General features: G+C 42.7%; 1 protein-coding gene across 1 annotated transcript in view; it reads left to right on the top strand.

Moving 5' to 3' along the window:
* The first annotated feature begins 22 nt into the window (after positions 1–22).
* LOC135111452 (protein Skeletor, isoforms B/C-like) overlaps positions 23–17,723 on the top strand; it is a 61,350-nt gene continuing 43,649 nt past the window's right edge. The window contains exon 1 of the mRNA XM_064024745.1: positions 23–169. Within this exon, the coding sequence (XP_063880815.1) occupies positions 103–169 (67 nt within the window). The 5' untranslated portion in view covers positions 23–102. The remainder of the gene's footprint in view (positions 170–17,723) is intronic.

The following is a 17,723-nucleotide window of genomic DNA, read 5'->3' as shown; positions in this document are numbered from 1 at the left end:
ACTCATGACGTCACAGGGAAAAGGAGCCAATGGGAGGAGCAGTGGGCGGGGCCATGCGGTACAGCTGAAGTCGGCGTGCGGGTTGGTCAGTGTGTCACAAACATGGGAAGAAGAAGGAACACACTGGAGCTCTCCTGGTGCCTCGCCGTGCTGGCCTGCCTCGTCTCTGGTAAGCTAAACGAGACTTGTGGCACTGTTCATTAGCCCCTGTACCCGCCACCTCTGTGGTGGTGCACGGGCGTGGTGGTGCGCGGCGCGGCACGGGGACGCGGCTAACGGGAGTGTTGTGTTGTTTGACCTGCGGGTGTAGGCCAGGAGGGAAAATCTCTTACTTCCTTCTTTTTCCCGTAATTTCTTAGGTGTGCTTATCAGTTTCTCTCAGTGAGAATATCCTGCTCCGTCTTTAAGCTTTCCTTCTCAGCATTTTCCTCCAGCAAAATACTGTAAAGCTGTGATTCTCTTCTGTTCTTTATCAATATCCTCTTTCATCTTTCCTTCAGCGAAAATCGGAACATGCAGGAAATATAAATCGGCTTTACTGTTGTACTTTCCAGAAAGACAATAGTTATAACAATCCGAGCTATTTGAAGCTGGTACAACTCGTGTAACAAGCCCAATGTAGTTACGTGATTCAATACTTTCATTTTTAGCTCTCAGTGTTCTCGTACATTGAAAGGCGGTTTTTTTTTTTCAATGATGTTGGATGTTTCAAGGTTCCAGCGCTTTCCGTTCACCTGAGCTCCTCTTTTAGTGGGTCACGTTTGATTTTCCTAGGCACGACCGTTCGAACCCATTCAATGCCTCGTTTGCTTATCTCGACTCCGTTTAATATTCCGCGCCTCGCACTGTTTGGATCCTTTACGTATTTTTTTCCTATCAGCATTCTTGTTCATCACTAAATGTCGGTGTATATTTTCCCCGATGCCTCGAGCTTTTCTTAAGAATATCGCGTTTCTGAGAGGGAGAAATGCAAGCATGCACTGAATATATTTTATGTTGTGGAGTTTCTTTTATTTTTATAGAGTATCGCATCACCGTCTGAAACCTTTGTTGCAAAGAGAGAGAGAGAGAGAGAGAGAGAGAGAGAGAGACGCACAGACAGTCTCGTAGACCACATGAAAGACAGACACGCTGAATTAATGAGACAGGCAGATAGATTAACACACAGATCAACATAGAATAAACATAAGTCTCTCTCTCTCTCTCTCTCTCTCTCTCTCTCTCTCTCTCTCTCTCTCTCTCTCTCTCTCTCTCTCTCTCTCTCTCTCTCTCTCTCTCTCTACCAGAAGGAAAGAAAAGCATATAAATCACAGGTGGGTTCACATGGCGACAGGTAGAGAAACATAATACAAGTGAAATACAGAGGCAGTAGGGAGCTTATAAAAATAAAAAGGGAAACTCGACTGCAGCTCTCTCTTCAGGTCATGGTTCTAAGATAGGGTAGACTCTCTCTCTCTCTCTCTCTCTCTCTCTCTCTCTCTCTCTCTCTCTCTCTCTCTCTCTCTCTCTCTCTCTCTCTCTCTCTCTCTCTCTCTCTCTCGCTGTCGGTCAAAATGCCAAATGTTCTACACACACACACACACACACACACACACACACACACACACACACACACACACACACACACACACACACCGCCCTAAAGACACACAGAGGAACACGAATCAATATACGGGTAGGTCATGTTTACCTACACACACACACACACACACACACACACACACACACACACACACACACACACACACACACACACAGTTCGCGAATCTTACAAGGAACAAAAACAGTACAGTCCGTGTTCTAAGGCAGCAATCATCAGCACTCAACCCTCCTCCTAACTTCTCTTTTATCATTCGAGCCTAGAGAGAGAGAGAGAGAGAGAGAGAGAGAGAGAGAGAGAGAGAGAGAGAGAGAGAGAGAGAGAGAGAGATGAACATTTAATATTATTTTTACTCTAAAGGCCACAGATCAATTTCACTTTTAGGGAAAAAATGAGAGGAGGGTATTGAAAAACTTAAAATCCTTGTGTATTTTAAACTTTCAAGTCGAGATTGACACGGGAGTGGTGACGGAAAAATAGAGGTGACCGCCCTTAGAGAGAGAGAGAGAGAGAGAGAGACATATGATTTTCCAGGTCTCACTTTCTCTCTCACTGCTTTACTATAGACTCGTGGTGATGTAATCGGTATTAAGTTTCACGGGAAGGTAATCAGCAAGAGGGAAGGAATTAAAAAAAAAAAAGGTAGATGAAAAAAGTGACCAATTAGATTAAAAAAAGGTGGCCAACTTTCCACGAAGGTCGAGTGGGAGACGATATCTTGCTACTGGTGGGGAAAAAAAAAAGGTAATTACGTGTTTATTGTCGCCTAGTGAAAGTTTCTGTTGTCGCTCCTCACGCTATTGTTTTAAATGTTGACACACACACACACACACACACACACACACACACACACACACACACACACACTTATTTGGTTAACGATGCAACCAATTTTCTTTTATAGGGGTTTTAGAGAGAGAGAGAGAGAGAGAGAGAGAGAGAGAGAGAGAGAGAGAGAGAGAGAGAGAGTTTTATATCTACCTCCAGGGTCAAGGGCATGCTTTGACCCGTGACCTTGGGGAGAGAGAGAGAGAGAGAGAGAGAGAGAGAGAGAGAGAGAGAGAGAGAGAGAGTAAAATTAGAGAAAGTTTTGGAGAGCTTAGGTGGACAAAAACTAAATACCGGTTCCATAGTTGAAGTGAAGACAAGATACTTTCTCTCTCTCTCTCTCTCTCTCTCTCTCTCTCTCTCTCTCTCTCTCTCTCTCTCTCTCTCTCTCTCTCTCTCCCTTCCGTCAATGGCTGCAAAACTCCCGTGCTGGTGTAAAGGTAATATAACTGCACTGCTGCCAGGTGTTGCTGCTTGAACAGGTGCTTACCTCGGCACTCATTAGGGAAGGAAAGAAGGAAGTGAAAATCAAGCACATTTTACAAGCGTTCACTCATTTCCATCACCTGGCTTTTGTGTGAGAATAAAAGAGGCACAACTTTGATTATTCTCCTTTAGCATGATTGGATTTCTTTCCATTGGTATCCTTCTTTTTTTTTGTTAAATTTTCTCAGGCATCTATTTGTAGCGTGTCCTTCATTAAGTGTGTGTGTCTTTCCTTTACCTTTAAAAAGTAACAGTATTATTTTGTTACCGTAATCTTCAATAACTCGTTTCCTCCTTCCCTGACTCTCTGTATCATAACTTTCATCCCAATACATATTTTTTTTTTATTAATTCAGTATGATGTAAGTCTTGTTTATTTTTGGAACGAGTTGTTATTGTCACCATAATACTTTTCTTTTCAATCGTATTCTGTTTTTATTTTTTATTTTCATAACTTTCACTCAATACACTGTCTCAGTAACACGGTTCCCTTGATAATTTAACATTTTTTTTTTTTTTTTGGGGGGGAAGGAATCTAGCACACTTCATTATTTTTTACAAAGTACTCCCTTCACTCTTACTGTGCCTGATATTTCTCTCTCTCTCTCTCTCTCTCTCTCTCTCTCTCTCTCTCTCTCTCTCTCTCTCTCTCTCTCTCTCTCTCTCTCTCTCTCTCTCTCTCTCTCTCTCTCTCTCGTCTTTCGTAAAGAAGTGATGCAATAACAAATGAAGAGACGTAGATCACTCGCTTCTTTAGTCTCAAATTGTTTTCACTTTTACTCTTTTTACTTTTTTTTTTTTTTACTTTTCATCGAAGGTCCACGAGGCAAGAGTAAATACACGTGTCTCATTAAGGAGGGATGAGAGAGAGAGAGAGAGAGAGAGAGAGAGAGAGAGAGAGAGAGAGAGAGAGAGAGAGAGAGAGAGAGAGAGATGCTACTTCTGACCTTTAAAATTTCTCCGATACTTCACATCCTTATTCTCCTCCTCCTGCTTCCCTTTCTCTTCCTCCCGCTCTCCCTTCTCCTTAATTTTAGTTTTCACTTTTATCCAGCTCGAGATCGTTTCTACACAATATTATTCTCCTTTCTTTATGAAGATTGCTTTATTATATTACTACTAGAAAAAAAAATCTAGTGATCATTACTTGTACTAGTTTCCGTAACAGCAGCAGCATCAGTAGTAGCAGCCACAGTAACAGATAATGCTGTAATATACATGGTAGTCATAGTGTCGTTAGTGTCAGTAGAAGTAGTAAAAACAATAGCAACAATAATAACAATAGTAGTAATGGTACTTGTAACGACAGTAATAGCAGCGTCAATGCATAGTGAGTGATGGTGGTGGTAATGGTGGGCGCAGTGAGAGGGAGGCGGGGAAGGGAAAGGCAGGTTCGTGAGGACTGACTGAGTGGACAAGGTGAGGCGAGGTGAGCTGGAGGGATGTGCCTTCCTCAATAACCTTGTGAGCGAATACGTCAAATCATTCCCCACGATCTCTCCCTTTCAGTGCCTTCTCTCTCCCCCTCCCTGTTCTTGGCTGGAGAGAGAGTGGTAGGTGGGGAGGGACCTTCGCCTTTATTATCTCACGTCCCTTACTTAAGATTGGATGGTGCAATTTATCATAGACATACCTCGTAAGTGTTGAGAGGTGTGCGGATGTTTATTCTCACTTTACGTTCCTTTGTAGTCGTTGTTCCTTCTCCCCTGCCCTCTCTTCCTACTCGTCATTCTAAGCACTATCATCAGTCGTCATTACCATCTTCCTGCGGTCTCTTGCCTCCTTCACTTCCTCGTGTTATTTTTCTTCTTTTCCTTTCTACCGTCTCTTTGTATGCTCTTCACTCTTCTTTCTCCTCTTGTTAGTGTCTCTCCTGGTCCGTGCTTATGTTGAGTTTTGTCTCGTTTTCCTTCTTTTGGTTCTTGCCTTTTCCTGCTTGTTTCCTCCTCCTCCTTCTCCTCTTCCTCCTTTTCGATTTAAACTCTTCCTCTTCCGTTTCTGATGTCTTAGCCCTTCCCTTGACCCTTAGTTTCTCTCTCTCTCTCTCTCTCTCTCTCTCTCTCTCTCTCTCTCTCTCTCTCTCTCTCTCTCTCTCTCTCTCTCTCTCTCTCTCTCTCTCTCTCTCAGAATATCGAGTTTTCATAAAATTTTAACTAACTAAATTTACGCAGTTAATATCTTCTTATTCTGTTATTGTTGGGAAATTATAATGAAAAAATGTGTGTGTGTGTGTGTGTGTGTGTGTGTGTGTGTGTGTCTAGCTTTTAAAATTTCTACACAAATCGCCTATTGTAACTAATATTTACACAAAATTATAGAGAGCTAAAGGTTAACAGAATAACTGACCTCTCGCACAAAAAAAAATTTTTTTTTTTCTTTTACCTTCAGTTTTACTCGTACTTTCCTTTTTCCTTATTTCCTCTTCCTGTTCTTCTGCCTTCCCGTCATCGTCTTGGTTAGTCATTTTGCTGTAGATGAGCTAGAAGAGGAGGATGAGGAGGAGCAATACGATGCGGGAATGGTGAGTTGGTGAGTAGGAAGAAGGAAGAAAGAGTTGTGCCAAATCTTAAGGAACTCTCTCTCTCTCTCTCTCTCTCTCTCTCTCTCTCTCTCTCTCTCTCTCTCTCTCTCTCTCTCTCTCTCAAGGTGTCTACTACACTATTTTCTTGTTTTGGTCGTGTTTTGGCGCCTAACCAGATCGAGAGAGAGAGAGAGAGAGAGAGAGAGAGAGAGAGAGAGAGAGAGAGAGAGAGAGAGAGAGAGAGTTCACTTTCTCCCTTCTTTCTTCGCGAAGGGAAAGTGAGTTAGCCTAGCCACGGTTTTGCTGTGGGCAGATAACTCAAATGGCAGTCGACGAGCCACTTATCTCTCTCTCTCTCTCTCTCTCTCTCTCTCTCTCTCTCTCTCTCTCTCTCTCTCTCTCTCTCTCTCTCTCTCTCTCTCTCTCTCTCTCTCTCTCTCTCTCTCTCTCAGCATGTGTGTGTAATCGTCTGGATGTGAAGTAAAATCTCGCTTCACTTTCTTCCGCCTTCCGACAGTTTGTGTATCTGTCTATCAGCCTCCTTCAGACTTCCTCTTTCTCCATTCTTCCCACCACCTTTGCCCTCTTCCGCCCACCCACTCACTCTCTCATTATTTCCACCCACCTCTTTCATTCTTCTTGCATGCATTCATTTCCTCCATTGTCTTCCATGCAATCTCCTTTTCCTTGTATTTTTTTTTTTTTTTTTTGCATTCCTTCCTCTTCCTTGATATCTCTCCACCTTGGATGTCCACCTCTTACCTTCTGCTTTACTCCTTCCCTCTCTTCCTTCTCCTGCACACCTGTCATACTTCTTCATTATTCCTTGCCAACTCTCCCACCTCCTTCGCCTTCACCATCTTCATTCTTTATATCCTTCACTCCTTTGTCCTTCATTGTTATTCTTTACTCTACCGGACCTTCATTCCTTTCATCTTTCATGCCTCCACCTCTCCACACCCCTTCTCCACTCCGCCGCGCATCCCTCCCTCCCACCATTCATTCCTCCGCTCCTTCATCCATTCCCTACTTCACCTTCCTTCCCTACACCCCCCTCCCAACCTCTCCTTCACTCTCAACCCATCCATCCCTTCTCCACTGCCCACTCCACCCTTCCACCTTCCATTTACAGCCACCGAGTAACCCTGACACAGAAATATATAAGGGAAGAGCAACATTGAGGTGGTGAGGGAGGAAGTATTGAAAGAGGGTTAAAATACGTTTATGTCCTTGAATAATACTCACTTGTCAAATAGATTCTGGACACACAAAGATCAAAATACAAGAGGGAGAGGGAGAGACTGCAGGTGGTGGTCAAAGTACCGAGGGAAGTATAGGGAGAGGGAGAGGATGAGGGTGGTGAAATAACAGTTAATTAATAAACATGCGTAGTAAATGAACGCCATCAGTTTTCTTTTATTTCGTTGTACGTTATATCTTTTGTTTGTCCCTTTGGTGTGTGGGTGCATGTACAGAATTCGGTGTTTTAGATTTTTTTTTTTTTTTTTTATTACATTTTTGCATGGCTGGACAGCTCTAGCGCATATTTCGTTTTCATTATTTTCATGTTCTGAGGTCTTTTGTTTATATTTTTGTTTGGAGCAGGTGATTCTCTCTCTCTCTCTCTCTCTCTCTCTCTCTCTCTCTCTCTCTCTCTCTCTCTCTCTCTCTCTCTCTCTCGTGTGGCACCCATACTTATGTTATATGACAAAATTTTCCTTGTCATCCTTTCACTATTTCCACAAGCCCTAAATGCAGTGAATCGATGAATAGTAAAAACTGCAGCAAATGTATTTCTCAACACCACCGCCACTGCCGTCACCACCTGTAGTTAAAAACGTTGAAAATTATCTTCTTTCAAGCTGTGGTCTGGCAGCGGTGTGTCAGGTCTTGTTTAACTGGTGCAGGCGGGGAAAGTGTCGTACTGTCGTTCCTTCCCCTCGTCTTTCATGGTGCTGAAGAAGGGGAGGAAGTGAAGGTGAAAAAATTGTGAATAGAACTACTGTGGATGAAAGTATGATGGATGTATGACACTTTGTAGGATGTAGAGTTCGTGTGTGTGTGTGTGTGTGTGTGTGTGTGTGTGTGTGTGTGTGTGTGTGTGTGTGAGGGAGGAAAATTACGCAGATGATTTCCACGCCACGGCCTTCGTCTGGCAGTATTTCCTCCTCGTTTTCCTTCGTCTTTCCTCAGATGATTTTTTCCTCCTGGAACCCTTTGTCTTTTACATTTTCTTCCTTCCTTCTTTTGCTTGTCTTTCTTCCTTTTTTCTCCCCTTGTTTCCTCCATTCCTTCCTTCTTTTCTCCATTCCTTCCTTCCTCCATTCCTTCCTTCTATTCTCCATTCCTTCCTTCCTTCCTCACTTCTTTCTTTCCTTCCTTCCCTTCCTTTCCTTCCTTCCTTCCTTCCTTCCTGCCTTCCCTACTTACCTACCCACTTCAAGCCGCCTTTCATTTCCTTTCATGGAGCAGAGAGAGAGAGAGAGAGAGAGAGAGAGAGAGAGAGAGAGAGAGAGAGAGAGAGAGAGAGAGAGAGAGAGAGAGAGAGAGAGAGAGAGAGAGAGAGAGCACGCCATCTGTCGCACCAAGCAACACACGCCCCCGTTACATGCACTTAGTTCCCCTGAGGTGTTACGTGCAGCACGGCGCATATTATGTCACGTATTAGATGCTACACTACCACCACCACCACCACCCACACACCGCTATATACGCATGGCATTCCCTCAGCACCACCACTATTTAGACCCTCACATTACGTTTTCTGTGTCCGTGTTTGTAGCATCTGGCACGTGCAAGGTTATGTATGTGATTCACGGCGGTTTCTTGGTCGTGTGTGTGCGTCCGTGGTTCCTGGAAACTCTACTGGCTAGCGCTGAATATGGAGCGTTCCGGTGCGAGGTTTTAGGTCTGTTGTGTTGCTGCCAGTGCCTTTCTAGTATTTGTTCCATTTTTTTACGAAGCTTTTGCTCTTGTCTATATCCTCTCCCGATCGCCTTACTTAGTCCTCGTGTTTGTGTTGTGTTCGGTGCAGCTTTTAGCCTGAGTCGATTTGTGTGAAAGAATGAATGCGGAGAGAGAGAGAGAGAGAGAGAGAGAGAGAGAGAGAGAGAGAGAGAGAGAGAGAGAGAGAGAGAGAGAGAGAGAGAGAGAGAGAGGGAAGGGGTTAGTTGGGAATTGTTACAACACGAACAGTATTTAGTTTATAGTCTTGTAATGTTACCTTAGGCTGGTGGTTTCCCTTGAAGCCATGACTAGTGACGAGGGGTAGGAGGAGGAGGAAGAGGAGAGGAAAGAAACGCAAAAGCAGAAGGTGGAGGAAAATAAGGAGAATAAGGAGAGGGTGAGGAAAGGAGAGAAAGGAGAGCAATCACTGAAAGCAAAGGAAGGAGAAAGGAAAAGCCAGGAAAAAAATGAATAAATAAAAAGTCAATCCTCCTTCCTTTCCCTCCTTCCCTTCCCTCTGTCGCCGCGCCCCCTCCAGCAACCCGCACTCGTCGTCACCAACCACACCCACGTCGCGGTTGTTGCTGTAAAAGACGGCAATTTGACGCTTTTCCGTTTGCAACACAGCCACGTAAGATGACGCTGCAATTTTAACCGGGAGAGGAATACTTGCTGAACGCGACAAAAGTCTGGATTTATTTTTGTGTTATTTTGAACCTCTTTGATTAAGTGACTCAGTGAATATCAAGGCCGATGAGCCCCAGTGAACGGTGCTCAGACGAACGAGAATGACGAGAACAAAAATAGAAGGAAAAAAGGGAAAATATGGTCTGGGAGAGAGGAAGAGAAAATAGAAGCTATATGGGGTTCTTAGAAGTCAGTAAGGGAAGGGAAATTAATACCAAGAAAAAGGTAAGTAGAATATTGAGAAAATAAAATTGGAAGAGAAAAACATGTTTTCTCTGATTATGATGGAAAAGAAAGAGACTGATGAATGATACGCAGAAGAAATTTGGATAAAAAGTAAGAAAGAAGAAAAGAGAAGAAAAAAGTTGGCAACAGAAGTTAAATAACTAAAAACGCTGAAAACTTTCAAGGTTAGTGTGGAATTAGACTTGCTTAATGATACAGAGAAAGAGGAAGAGAATATTGACAGAGGAAGAGAACTGAAAAAGAGAAGAGAGAGAGAGAGAGAGAGAGAGAGAGAGAGAGAGAGAGAGAGAGAGAGAGAGAGAGAGAGAGAGAGAGAGAGAGAGAGATAACCATTTTCACTGTTAGGATGCAAATAAGAGGGTTAAGCTTCAGCATTTTGAGCAAATCGCGATATTAAGCGTGTTACCTGTGCTTGTGTATCAAGTGAGTGCACAGGTAGGGAGCACCTGGGCGGCGGCAACGCTGAGCTGTGCTGAATATTGATGAGCTGCTGACGAACGTGTTGCAGTGTTCATAGCTCGCCATTTCCGAACCTCCGCACTCTCTCTCTCTCTTTTTTTATTTTTTCTCTCTCTCTCTCTCTCCCTCTGTTTGTTCGCGGCGCAAAACACGCTAAACTGCTGAAAGGTAAATATGCAACACTCCACCTTCCCGGCAACACGTTATTCAGGAAATGTGCAGTGTCTGTTTGTCTCGCGTTGGTGAGCCGCGCCGCACCGGGTGAGCGTCATGCTTATACTTCACATGTAACAACGGAGGTCGCGTGGTAAGGAAATCCACTAATAACGCTTCCGTGGCCCTAATGTTGATTCGCAGCGGTTAGCCCACAGAAAAGGTTAACAAGATAATTGGTGTAGTTTCCCCTGCCACCTCTCTCGTGAAGGTCGTCTGGTACGCGGATTGTGGCGAGATTTTGTGAGACTTTTGTGTTTTGCTGCGTCCATTTGCTTTATTTTGCTTTCTAGTGGAGAGGAGTTTTGAGTGGTGCAGTCTTTTATTTTGTCCTGTTTCCTCTCCTCGCGTGGACTTGAATATTGTGAGGGACGGTGCTTGGTAGTGTTTGGTACCTTCAGTGATGTGATTCTACTTTCTCTCTACTTCCTCCATTCATAAATTATCAGATTTTCAGTGACTCTTTACCACCTTCATGCATTTATTCCGACTTTCGTGCACATGTTAAGAGTCTGGAAGACATTGTTTACTGCCATTAATAATTCCTCCTTGCTTTCTTTCGTCAGACTTTGGGGAACATTACTTACCGCCATCTTACGTTTACTTATTTCTTGCATTAACTAATTTTTGAGCAATGTATTCTACTTGTTTTATTATTTGAATTTTTGTTGTTGCATAAAGTATGGACAGATTTTATATAATAGATTTCTTCCTTACAATTCTAAAAGAAAAGTCTCAATTAGAAAAAGATGGAATATGTGTTGTTGCAAATGTGCCAGGATATAAAAAAAAAAGTGATTATTCGAACTGTCAGGAGAGAGAGGGGAAAAAAATGTGTGTGCGTGTGTAATATATATATATATATATATATATATATATATATATATATATATATATATATATATATATATATATATATATATATATATATATATATATATATATATATATATATATATATATATATATATATATATATATATATATATATATATATATATATATATATATATATATATATATATATATATATATATATATATATATATATATATATATATATATATATATATATATATATATATATATATATATATATATATATATATATATATATATATATATATATATATATATATATATATATATATATATATATATATATATATATATATATATATATATATATATATATATATATATATATATATATATATATATATATATATATATATACTGTCCTCCGTAAACAAAGAGAGAAGAGGATAAAGAGAATAGAGAAGAGAGGAAGATTAGCATTACACGAGGGGCTTTAATATTCCTCCCTTGAAGGTTAACACCAGCTTTCTTCAGTGTCAGCCTCAGGGCCGCTCACCTCATCTGCCTGACGTATTATATTAAATGACGAGTCAGAGCTTTTAAAAGATTAACGCGCATTTTCTTCCCCGTAAGCTGAAGGTCATGGACTGAGTGTTTATTAAGCTGTATTATTGCATATTTGGTACGTTTTCTAGAGCGCCGAGGGTCACGGACTGCGTATTAACTTATTGAGTGCTAATGGCGATGTGATGTTTGCATTTCTAATTAACGTAGGGGGGAATAAGATTACGAGTATTGAAAAATAGAAACTAAATCACACTTTGTTATTGGTGTCTTTGGAGATTATACTCCGAATATGTTTTTACAAGTTTATTGTACTAAAAAAGTTTGGATATAAAGGATTAGTGTGATGGGGAAGATAAATGAAGATGGGGAATTAAGTGCTTGAAAAAATGCAGATACACGGGAAGGTAGATAGTGCCCAGGTACAATTCAGTTAAAATAGGTAGAAAACACAGCAATTATAGATTGAGGTGCGTATATACACCACCTCTAAACACGTGCCGCGTCATTACTCTAACTTCCCCGTATGGTTTCTCCAGCATATTGAAGGTCAGACTATTCGGTCCATCCATCTCAGTGTAATGAACATAACTGCCAAGCTGAAGGGCGACCACCTGGTGACTTAATAATGACTCTCCTCTCCGCCGATGATGCATGTGAAGGGCGGGAGGTTAATCAGCATCACGCATCACCACTAACTAGACAGACTTCAGTGCTTCCGTGACTAGATAGGCTTGAGTGCTTCCGTGACTAGATAGGCTTGAGTGCTTCCTTGACTTAATAGTGCTTCCGTGACTAGAATAGATAGACTGGTGTGCTTCCGTGATTACATGAACTTCAGTGCGTCCTTCCCGCCGCGATTCGTTACCGAGATAAATTTTTCCTTTACTCCGAACAGCGCGAGGGTTAGCCAGTAAATGAACCACCTAACAGTCATTTAAACTTAGCTGTTAATTGTTGTCGTGGTAATTCGCCATCGTGAAAGTTATTTGGTGAACTGATTACACGCATCCTTGCAACACGTCAATAATGATAATGGTATTAGTATAATGAGGAAAAGTGACAAAAAATTCCTGGAGAGTAAGAGACAGGTGATGAAAAAAAGACACATTAATTAATACAAACCACAATAACCAGAGAGAGAGAGAGAGAGAGAGAGAGAGAGAGAGAGAGAGAGAGAGAGAGAGAGAGAGAGAGAGAGAGAGCACACAAATCACCACAAACTACAAACAAGCCTCAACACCAGAAATTACCAATACGCTAATAGCCACGAGGACTAATATCACTCTAATGAGATGCATCCCTGTGATGGTGCCACTCAGGGGGCGGGGGTGGGGGGAAGTGACTGACGGCTCCAACTGACAGTGACGCGTGCCTCTCTCCTGCCCGTTCATTGCCACGGATGGAGAGCGCGCGAGTAAACAGTGACGTCCTTCATGATTACCGACCCGTCACTGCCGTCATTCCCGTCACTCCCTCGCCGCCGTCACGCTCGCCGCTCCCCGTGACATTGCCTCCCCTCCCCAACACCCGTCACTCCTCGTACCGCCGCCCTTTGTCTGATGGAAGTACTTGCCTTCCCGCTTGTTCCGTCAGGAGTCTATTGTTGCTGAAATTATACTTGTCTGGCTTTTTGTATGGGGTCTGTGTATGGGAGGTAGTGATTTGGCGCTTTCTCTCTCTCTCTCTCTCTCTCTCTCTCTCTCTCTCTCTCTCTCTCTCTTCTCTTTTTTGTGGTAGTGCATCAACACTTTTTAGATTTCTTTTTATCTTTTGTTTCTTTTCAAACACAATAGCTCATTAGTTTTTTAAGACCAAACAATTTTTTTTTTCAAGGCTAATGACGGTTAGTTAATTTGCCTGTTAATTAAAAGTTCAAGCAGGGAAGGTTTAGAGTAATTTCGTTATTTGATAAGCCATTAAGTTAACGAGACTTTTAAATTTATAATAATGTTCACATTTTCTGTATGTTGATATTTTTAATTATTCAATTGATATATTGATGAAAATTCATGTATTAACTTTAGAGAATTTAGGTTGTCAGAGAGAGAGAGAGAGAGAGAGAGAGAGAGAGAGAGAGAGAGAGAGAGAGAGAGAGAGAGAGAGAGAGAGAGAGAGAGAGAGAGAGGCAGGCAGACAGACAGACACAGACAGACAGACAGACAGACAGACACAATCCGAATAATTACCTAACCCAACATAATTTTCTTGCCATTGTTCTTGCATAAACACTCCTCCCGCCCTCCATCGAGAGAGAGAGAGAGAGAGAGAGAGAGAGAGAGAGAGAGAGAGAGAGAGAGAGAGAGAGAGAGAGAGAGAGAGAGAGAGAGAGAGAGACTGGGTGGGTGTTTGTCAGTGTCACTCAATAAGTCACACACACACACACACACACACACACACACACACACACACACACACACACACACACACACACACACACACACACACACACACACACACACACACACACACACACTTGAACCCTCCACCTCCGTACAATATTCAGCCATCCTCTCACTTCCTCCCACACATCCCCTAAATCCCTCCTATGCCACCACAACCACCACCACTTCCTTCCCTCACCCCTCTGCTCCTCACCTTTCAGACAATCATTTACCCAGAGAAGCGATCCTAAGCCACCCTTTATTATTTTTCCCCCTCACTCCTCTATCCACTCACCTGTACCTTGCCCAGTACACCTAACTTGATTACACCCCTTACCTGGCACACTGGCGGTCAGAAATGGAGTTTAACTTGTACACTCACATTGTTTTTTTTTTTTTTTTTTTTTTGTCTCAATCTGAATCGTTCGTCTGCTTTAATTTACTGGCGGTCATAGTGATTATTTAATTCCGACGAGGATTAGAAATGGTTTTAAATAGTGAGAAATGTTTAAATAGTGAGTTAGCATTTGTAAACGATGATAAACACGTAAAGTATATCTATTGAAGCTGTTCAGTAAAGTGATGCCGCGCAAGCTTAAAATCTGATATTGATAACCAACATGGACAACAAAAGTGATGGATAAGTTTAGTAGTAGTAGTAGTAGTAGTAGTAGTAGTAGTAGTAGTAGTAGTAGTTTTTTTCCCCATGAAATCGTGTGCAATAGCTTAATCAACAAGTATCACATTGTCACTAGCAATCCTTAAGGTTTCTGATCTGCTGGAAATCAAAGAACACTGACAGAGTTGATAGATTCTTAGGAGACCCGAGGACTTAAGATTAGTATTAAGACACTCAGCGCAATGGAAGTAAGTATGGTGTGTGACTCTTGCACTGACCCTGAGTGTACCCTACTTGTGGCCCTGGTGCAGCGTTCCCTATAGTCTGCAGTCCCCCAAGTCGACCGCATTCCGACCAGTAACACCAACAGCAGCAGCAGCATTATCACCTTCATCCCTCCATCCGTAGAGAGAAAGTGACCCCTGAGTTCGGCGGTGACCTTGGGGCTGTGGGTCACCCTGGCACGCCTGAGCGGGTCCACTGGGGCAGGGCAGGGCAGGGCAAGGGAGAGGAGGGAAGGGGTGAGGTGAGGGAGAGGAAAGGAGGTTGGCTGGGGGAATGGTGGGTGAAGTGACGGGGAAATGTTTGTGTGTGTTTGAGAGAGAGAGAGAGAGAGAGAGAGAGAGAGAGAGAGAGAGAGAGAGAGAGAGAGAGAGAGAGAGAGTGTGTGTCGAACAGATAGTGATGCATTTGATAAACCTTTTTCACTTTTGTACGTTACGTGAGTACTTTATTGTGTCGAGTGATTGGGTGGTTGTGGTGGTGGTGGTGGTGGATGATTGAAACTGTGGTAGATAAACGATGCGGACGATAACGGTGGTGATAGTGACAATAGTAGTTTCACAAATCACTCAACCATCACAGAGGCACAAGCTCATCACCAGGCAGGTTTGAGGCACCACTGTCCCTTACTACACCATTACCACTTCACCATCACCAATAAACACAGCAGCAGTCACAGAAGTAAACCAGCAAACAAGAAACGACCCTAACATCACCATCATAATTTTCCTCTAACGACACGTCCACACACAAACTCATGAGAAAATCATAAAAGAGGGACCACCAATTAAATATTTCATTTGGCGAAGGCAGAAACTTGCAGCAGCTTGATAAGGAGATTTAAGTGGGAGAAAAAGTTTTTTGGTGAATCTGGGTTAGTCTGGCTCATTCATTGGTGGTGATGGTGGTGGTAGTGGTGGTGGTTGTAGTAAAAAGGTTTGAATAACTAGTACTAAAGTTTTCACAAGTCATGGAAGGGAACACACACACACACACACACACACACACACACACACACACACACACACACACACACACACACACACACACACACCACATTTTAATAAGGCAAGCTAACGAATCATTCAATTATATCACGTCAGATCAGGTCACAAACACAAAGGAAGAAAAGAAAGAACAAACAGCTGACCTCTTGTTCCTTATGAGAATGTTTGACAAGCTTATTTATCTGAAGTAAGAGATGCAAGATAACAAATACGAACGAGAAGATAAGGTCAAAACACTGGAAGAACTAAAAGAACTGGTAGAAGGAACAATGACAAGAGGACACTTCGATAACGTATGGAGAGATAATGGAAGTGTTTGAATAAGGAAAAGACCGAATGAAAGAGAATGGGGAAGTAAATGGGGAAAAATGCAGAGAGGAACAGGAATGAAACATGCGAAATTAAAGAGCTGTGTGGGACAACTGAAAGAGGGGAGAGGGGAAGGGGAGCAGGAATAGGGAAACGAAAGGGGATCACGAGAGAGAGAGAGAGAGAGAGAGAGAGAGAGAGAGAGAGAGAGAGAGAGAGAGAGAGAGAGAGAGGGGGGGTGGACGAACGGAAAAAATAGGAACAGTGCGAAGAAAGACACTGAAAAGAAGAAACAGGAGAGAAAACATAAAGAAAAAAAGCAGACGGGAAAAAAATAAATGTGAACGTATGGAAAATAAAAACAAAGTGGAAAAACAAAGCAAAGGCGAGAGGAAAAGAAATGTGAAAGCTAGAGGAGGGTAAAAATGCAAAAGGAAAGGAAAAGGGGGAAAAAGACGCAGGTGGAAATAGAGGCATGAGGGGAAACTTAGATGAGGGGACACTGAGGGATGTAATGGAGGGAGAGGGTGTGAGAGAGAGAGAGAGAGAGGGGGATGGAAGTGAGGGGAGATGAATACTGCAGGAGGGAAAACACGGGGAGAGGAAATAGGGGAGGGAGGAAGGAAGGATGGAGGTGAGAGGGGCGAGGATAGAAGAGCTGATATAATGTGGAGTGTTGGTGGATATTGTGGAACGTTTTGCTGAGTGGATATGTGGCTTGTGTGTGTGGCAATGGAGTTGAGCTAAGTGGTTGTGAATTCTGCCGTCTGGTCTTACCTTGAATATTGTGTGTGTGTGTGTGTGTGTGTGTGTGTGTGTGTGAGATAATGGAAATAATTACGTAGTTTTTAATTTTTTTCATTTTTATTTGCTCGTGGCGAGAAATGAATGTGTTGGTTATTATTCAGTATACCATTCTCTCTCTCTCTCTCTCTCTCTCTCTCTCTCTCTCTCTCTCTCTCTCTCTCTCTCTCTCTCTCTCTCTCTCTCTCTCTCTCTCTCTCTCTCTCTCTCTCTCTCTCTCTCTCTCTCTCAAATCTGTATTCATTGTCATTTTGTGTACCCGTAGTTACTACCTTGGGTTCATTCACACACACACACACACACACACACACACACACACACACACACACACACACACACTGTTGCTCATCAACATGTGCTCCGCTTACCAATCAGTCCTCTTCATAGTTACCATCTCTATCTCTCTCTCTCTCTCTCTCTCTCTCTCTCTCTCTCTCTCTCTCTCTCTCTCTCTCTCTCTCTCTCTCTCTCTCTCTCTCTCATTGTTATTCCCACCGTCACACGTTTCTAGAAATTGTCTCCTCCTCCTCCTCCTCCTCCTTCCTTTTATCCTTTCCTATGAAAATTCCACGTCAGTTTTTCCATACTGCATGGTACTTTTCCGAATTATTTCCATGCCAGAGCAAGCTGGAGGGAGTGGTGGGTGGGGAAGAGCCTTCCGCTATGCTGTCCAGGTCTCTCTTCCCTGTAGCTAGTTAGAACTAGTTACCAAACAACCTTGCAAGGATCAAAATGTCTGTTATTGTTTGGCTTTCCTTTGTACTCCTTCTCTTTCTCCTCCTCCTCCTCTTTCTCCTCCTCCTCCTCTTTCTCCTCCTCCTCCTCCTCCTCCTCCTCCTCCTCCTCCTCCTCCTCCTCCTCCTCCTCCTCCTCCTCCTCCTCCTCCTCCTCCTCCTCCTCTTTCTCTTTCTCCTCCTCCTCCTCCTCCTCCTCCTCCTCCTCCTGATTA

Source organism: Scylla paramamosain, chromosome 22 (genome assembly GCF_035594125.1).
Source record: "Scylla paramamosain isolate STU-SP2022 chromosome 22, ASM3559412v1, whole genome shotgun sequence".
Taxonomy (NCBI): domain Eukaryota; kingdom Metazoa; phylum Arthropoda; class Malacostraca; order Decapoda; family Portunidae; genus Scylla; species Scylla paramamosain.
This window is presented reverse-complemented; position numbering and strand designations above follow the sequence as displayed.